Consider the following 6,830-nt stretch of genomic DNA (forward strand, 5'->3'; position numbering starts at 1 on the left):
AACTCTTGACGATCTGTACATGCAAAAATAACTTGGAATAAACTGATAATCAGTATTGTACAGATAAAAGCAGGTATAGTATAAATTCAATCAAGAAACCTTTGAATTTGGGACAGTTTTTTGATTGGTTACCTCCCAAAAACGCAAGGCATTATGGGGATGTGAAAGTAGAGAATTCTGTAAATTTGTAGTCAATACAATAAATAAAGGTTAAAACGCTAGGGCGAGGGTTTGCATTGAAATTCAAGATAGAGGGCCGCAGGCATTTTAACTGGTTTAAAAAACAACCAAACCCTATTGTTAATGTTTGATGGAGGGTTTGAATTTCGATGGAAAACCTGTGCCGGGTTTTGAATTCAGCCCCGCTCTCCCCTGTTAGTATCAATGCTAAATTCGAAACCCGGGACAGGTCTTCCATCGAAATTCAAACCCGACATCATACAATAGAAATAGGGCGTGGTTGGTTTCTAAAATTGCTTAAAGAATTATGTCCTATTAACAAACATAACAAGGACAAAGGGAATGAAGGACCTCCTGTGCTGTGCAGGTGTAAAACAATGTACGATTTTCATCTGTACCCCCTGCTAACGGAGCCGTATAAGTAGAGTTACCAATCCAACGTGAACTAGTCCATCTTGCCGCGCGCAACTGACTCATGCGCTTGATAGATTTTTCCCCACTCGGCAGATAAAATTATGACCTTTTTAAGAAGAATCCGCAGTTTAATGGAAGTCTATCGATTTTTGAGCAAGTTGTGGAAGACAAGAGTATGTAAAAATCACTTTTAAAAAGTTGGTCCGTAACGGCACACGCGACTCAAACACAAAGTTTCGAATACAGCTGCTTTAAAAGCCAAAATGCCTAAGCTACTACGGGAAAAATTCAGAAATATCCGAGGGTTTTTGACCCGATACGAGCAAGAAAAAATTACAAAATGCACTCGCAATAGACCTCTTTACTAATACTGTAATACGGCAACCATTCTGAATTATAAGATGCCCAGGGAAGCAAACGTAGAAATATTTATACAGCATTTTACGCTTTGGTGTTTTACCTATCGCTTCAACTACCAGTAATTTCAATTGGTTTTTAGATGTGTTTCACATTGGATAAACGTAAAGTCATAAATAAAGACATTTTCTAATATTTGCTCTCTCAGCATCCCTTATTCTCTTACTTAAAACAAGAATGAATGGCGACTACCTCGTATCTTGCCGAGGTTTCGCCGCGGCCATTTTTCTCGTACTGACTGAGTAAATGGTTGCCGCAAAAGTCCCTTACGGCAATATAGTGATTGAATGCCTGCTAGCAAAAAACTATACTCGTACGAATTTCGTAAGATCAATCTAATTGAAAGATTAATACTACATAAACTACGTTGGTATTTGATTAGTACCACAACGTTACATTATTCAAGTAAATCAGTGGATTTGCGAGGTTCATAAAATAGCCGCCGATTATCAGAAAAACAGTATCACTGGAATTGCTAACAGAACATAAGAATTGTATATATTTTTAAACAGTTTGCGACGTCGTTGGACAAGAACACCTTGTTTGTATCAAATTTACCGTTTGAGATCAAAGAATCTGAAGTGGAGCAAGCATTTAACAAGGTATAGAGATAGATGTTTCTGAAGACTGGTGCTTATATTTAGTATGAGATATTCGTTGACCCAACCACACAATCTTATATTGATGGTTTTCACGTCGGCCATGTTGGAGGAACTTAACACTGAAAAGAATTGTCAATGAATTCTTTTGTTATGTCCTTCCAACATGGCCGAAGTGTCTTTTGTTATTTACTTCTCTTGGAAATGGTTGAAAACCATCAATAGGTTGCGTTTTTCAAGCCTTCGTTCAGTTTTTGCCTTAACGCCCCAATGTCGCACCCTATAAGAAGAGCTGTCGGGGTTGGCCAAAACAAACAACAGTTTTCATTGTCGACTCGTTCTATTTTTTTCTGTTTCTTATTCTATTATGTTCTTATAGAGCTGCGAACTTGGCCCAGCGCTCCCGCCATTTTTGGTCTCCTAAATGTTTGTATTTTTTCTTGTTGTTAGCATGGCAAGGTTAAACAAGTACGTCTCGTTACCACAAGAGCAGGAAAACCAAAGGGGTATGGTTATGTTGAATATGAAGACGAGGTATGTTATGTCGCACTTAAAAAAATCACTTTGGATGCTAATACTTTTAAGGATGAGGGCAAAACAATTGTCATCTCACGGGACCCGATTTAGGGGGGAGGGGTGGTGTTACCCGGTACCCACCACCTCTGGAAGTGAAATCTTAGATTTTGTCCCTAAATATCTTCAAAACCAAAAGCCAAATCACATAAATGAATGGACTGTCTGTCTGCATGTATGCTAAAAACATATTTGTGTACAGAAATTGCCACTACATACCCCCAGTATCGAGCATTTGAACAGGTCTCTGAGGGGGGAGAGGGTATGTACCGGTACCCACCACCTTAATTCATAAAATCGGATCCCTATGTTGGACGATTGTTTTGACCTCGCCCTTGAGGTCAACAGGAAAAGGGTCCCATATAAAGACATACATTGTACATAAACCATTCCGAAGTTGAGAAAAAGAACCGTGAGTCAAGTTGGCATTTTTGTAGTGCAACGTTTTAGGGGAAGTATTTTTTATAGCGAATTAATGAGCAACTGGTAGTGTCAATGAGCTGTCAACAGGACATGTCAACCTCATACTCTGACGTCATAGGTTGCGTTACTAAATATCTCTAGGACCAATCAGTGTTAGACTTGCTTGGAAAAGACGTTTGACTGCACTCTCTCATCTTGGTTTAAAGTTTATTTATTTATTTATTTATTTGAAGGAGTATATTGGCATTTGTTTTCGTTTGCTAACCCTTGTCATTTTATTTTATATTTTTAGAATAGTGCCTCAAAAGCAATAATGGTAATGGATGGCTTTATTCTGAACGATCGGACTATTTCGGTAGCCTTATCGAATCCACCATCCAGGAAACCATCTCATTCTGAACCTGCTGCACCCCCTCTCCCCGCTCCAGGAAGGTAGGTGGCATACTTCACATACTTCACATACTTGACATACAGTAAAAACCAGTAAGAACCTAGATTTAAGAACCTGTTAGATTTTTAAGATTTTCCATTTAGCCTCCCTTGACATAAGGAAATGCTTTAGACTAAAATTTCAAAGTAGTTTCTTATTTTATCAAATAGAGTTAAAACAAAAAAAGTATAACCCAAAGAAAATAAGTTAGACAAAGATTTTGCACACAGTAAGCTTTAAATTATGTACAGTGTAGCTTTAAGGTTCACATAGGGTTTGTATATAGTATTTGCTTGGATTTCAGTCATGTAGAGAAAAGATATGCATAATTTATATGAATAATAGACTACACCTACCATAGAGTCAATGCATTTAACCCGTGAAATAGATATTAGACTAATACACTTTAGTAGACCCCAATTCCATTTTTTTCTTTTGTGTCTATTTGATCATTACACGTTGACTAGTATTTTTATTTCACGGGTTAAATGCCTTCACTCTGAACAAGTCGCTTTTTTTCTTAAGAAAATAAGAAAGTTTTCACTGCTGTTGTTGGCGAGTAGCGAGTAATATTGTTCGAACAAAGACATTTGTGTAGGCTATTTCTGTCCAAATCATTCATGTTGGTGTTCTATAGTTGAAGTAATCTTGTCCCAGTCTACACCATACTTTGTTGTTAATTTATTTTCTTTCTGTGTTAATTGCCCTATAAAACACTACTTCACCTTGTTGAAGTAAAAGATAAAAAGGATGGCCTTTTTTTATCTGACTGGATTTGGTAATGATGAATAATGTTTTGATTTAAGTCGAGGACGTTCCAAGACCCAAGTGATGCTGGTCCCTAGAGCGCTTCAGAAGAAATCCGCGCCCACGTCATCAACGTCGTCGTCAGTTGACGAAACTGTCGAAGGGAAAGAAGAAGCTAGCAAAGGGTTTAGCAATGATTACTTTAGACAGCTGTTGCAGAAGAAATAAATAGTTTTTGTTTCTCGTGTGGGTTACGTGAGCATCGTGCATGTTATTAGTGTAGGAGAACTACTTAAAAAAAATTTACTACGAAGACGTAATGATAATTTTTTATAGGGCTTTTCTTCTCTCTCTTTCTGTTACAACAGTCGACAACAGGAAGTCTACACAGATTACCGACCGATAGTTTAAGTAAAGGGTCAACACGCCGTTTTAGCATAGGATATATAATCTTACTCAGGTAATACAGATATATAGTGCGACTAGTTTTACTTTTAGTGCTGAACACTCTTGTATATAAAGAGCAAAACTAACGTCAAATTCATGATAAAAAAATAAATGTTACTGTTATTAAAGTTCAAAGTTTATGAAATTGTCTTATGAGTTTTGGAGTATTTCAGGACGAGTGCCAAGGAAAGGCCACTGACACACGTCTTAATGTCAAACAAATTTGTAACAAAGCAGGACGATATTGTGGTTCTTCTCCAGGGGCGGATCAGGAATCTTAGAAGAGGGGTGACTATAACAAAGGTTTTACCAGGAATTGGAGGAAAAGGGGTGACTGATACTACAACATACTGAGAAATTTGAGCTAAAGGGGGGTGACTAGTCACCCCTTTTACCACCCCTGGATCAGCCCCTTCCGCCACTTTGTCATGTTCAGTTTTGTAGGGGGAAAATAGATTCTAACCCTACTATACTTAAAATGTGCAACACCATCCCTAATGAAACCACAGGTGGCCCAAGCTATGGCGATACTTAGAAACCTCAACAAACTCGTCAAAAGATGAATACAAAATCTAAGTACACAGGACGAAAGAGGTACTACTTTTCAAAGGTCAGCTAAGGTTTCTTTACTATATTCCACATTTTGACGATTTTATAGAGGTTTTTAAGTATCGCCATACATTTTCGTATAATATGACACCACAGGAACCTAGTTGAGCTACCTTTGATGAAACCTAAACTTTGATTTCATGATCATCCTTATTGGCATCTTGATTGAATCTCTCGACTTCCCGCTGTTCTTGATGACAACATGCACACAATCCATCCTGAGTTCATCTTCCACATACATTACCAATCCCTTACCAGCATTCGGTAGTCTTCGGAGTTTACTCATTGATAACAGTGATAAAGGTAAGATTCTATTGCTGCATAGTTAGTGAACTGACTTGGTGTGTCTACGTCAAATGGGAGTTACAGTATTTAGTTTAAGTAGCTCTTGAACCAGTTGTTGACTCACGGCTTTTGTTATCAACTAAGGCACCAAGGGGTTACTAGCAAACGAAATTCGACTTGGGTTTGAGGGCTGTTTTAAATGATGATTCCGTGATGAAGAACAACCTAGATGATACGAAAAACCTATCGCTAGAAATCTTAAAATAGCAAGCATGTAACGGCCCGCGCGAGACCAATATGGACAAAAACAATGCAAATACTGTAATGTTTATATCGAAGTTCATGATCATCAGTCGCTAGCGCTCCAGTTTCTTTGTATTTTGTATAAATCAAAATATCCGCTAGTTTCATACTCAGTATTAAAGAAATGAGACCAAAAAATGATTATACCCACAACCTGAATGCACGTTAAGTCCCTCAGCGAACCTTTGGGCGTAATACACATAGTAAGTCATAAATTACAGTACTTCAAAAGTAGTGTATTTTATTTTATTTTATTTATTTTATTTTACTTATAGCCAACTCTTAGGTTATCAATAGCTAGTGGGTTAAAGAAAAGAGACTACAAAATGTATCGCTGAATAATAAGAGATAAATAAGAGAGGCTAGGAATCTACTACAGGTTTTCCTCAATTAACATAGATCCTATCAACTAAACGGCATGAATGAATGATTTAAACTAAACTAACCTAAATTGGTCCTTAGAACTTAACCTAATAATTCTCCAAGCTAAACTAAATGGATCCTTGTAACTAAAGCCGGGAAAGAGGAACAAATGGTCTATACAGAGTAAGACCTTTCAATTAACTTTTCTATTTGATCCTTAAGTCAACTAAACGACTTAAATTAATCCTTAAAATGAAATCGTCCTTTTAGCTGTTATTATACTAGGCTAGGCTAGGCTAGGCTATGTTATGTTATGTTATGTTAGTGTTGAGTAGTTGACGTAAAACACCTATACAAATTCCTAGAAATTTTATTACACCCTTATATATTATTCCAATGAAGTTTCAGCCTTTTTTTTTTTTTTTTTTTTTTTTTTTTTTTTTTAATTTTTAATCACAATTGTGAATGTTCTCGCTTTCTGATTGGTCTAGAGCCGGGGGAAATAAGAGGGCATACCGATAAATTGCGTCAGCAAATCACGCGCGCCCTTGGAACTGTTTTTCTTTAAGATTTCCCCCTTGTTTTTGTAGTAAAATTGTCAATTTTCTGTGGCAAAAATATTTTTTCCTCCAGTTTTCAGTGGTATATCCTCTTATTTATCACTTCTAGCCGTCAAATTACGTTGTAGACTCACGAGGCGTAGCCGACGTTTTACAGCTTTTTTGGATGGTTTGTCTGAAAATGAAATATAACTAAAGATAATTCAACACAATATCAGATTAGTGAAAATTACGATGCATGTCTTTCATTGAACTTGAAATTTCATGATGGTGCAATTTTGTCCTGAAAAAGTACACGGAATCTCCAAAATTTCAAGTTAAATGCAAAAAGTCTCAGTTTTGTCCAGAATTGAAAGTTATATATACTCTTTCTTCATTTAAAAGGATATGAAAGCTACGAAAGAAACTGCTACCACTTTGTGGTTATGTAATATTATCTTGATCAGTTCTCAAATTCTCACAAGTTTGGTGTCCTGCCAG

At 36.8% G+C, this 6,830-nt stretch overlaps 1 protein-coding gene across 1 annotated transcript in view; it reads left to right on the forward strand.

Moving 5' to 3' along the window:
• LOC116305737 (spliceosome associated factor 3, U4/U6 recycling protein) overlaps positions 1–4,375 on the forward strand; it is a 32,615-nt gene extending 28,240 nt beyond the window's left edge. The window contains exons 24-27 of the mRNA XM_089026827.1: positions 1,524–1,613; positions 2,061–2,144; positions 2,899–3,038; positions 3,843–4,375. Of these exons, the coding sequence (XP_088882953.1) occupies positions 1,524–1,613; positions 2,061–2,144; positions 2,899–3,038; positions 3,843–4,011 (483 nt within the window). The 3' untranslated portion in view covers positions 4,012–4,375. The remainder of the gene's footprint in view (positions 1–1,523; positions 1,614–2,060; positions 2,145–2,898; positions 3,039–3,842) is intronic.
• The last annotated feature ends 2,455 nt before the right edge of the window (positions 4,376–6,830 follow it).

The sequence above is a fragment of the Actinia tenebrosa genome, unplaced genomic scaffold (assembly GCF_029948245.1).
Source record: "Actinia tenebrosa isolate PJP-AT-01 unplaced genomic scaffold, QUT_ActTen_1.0 PGA_scaffold10__47_contigs__length_13832649, whole genome shotgun sequence".
NCBI lineage: Eukaryota > Metazoa > Cnidaria > Anthozoa > Actiniaria > Actiniidae > Actinia > Actinia tenebrosa.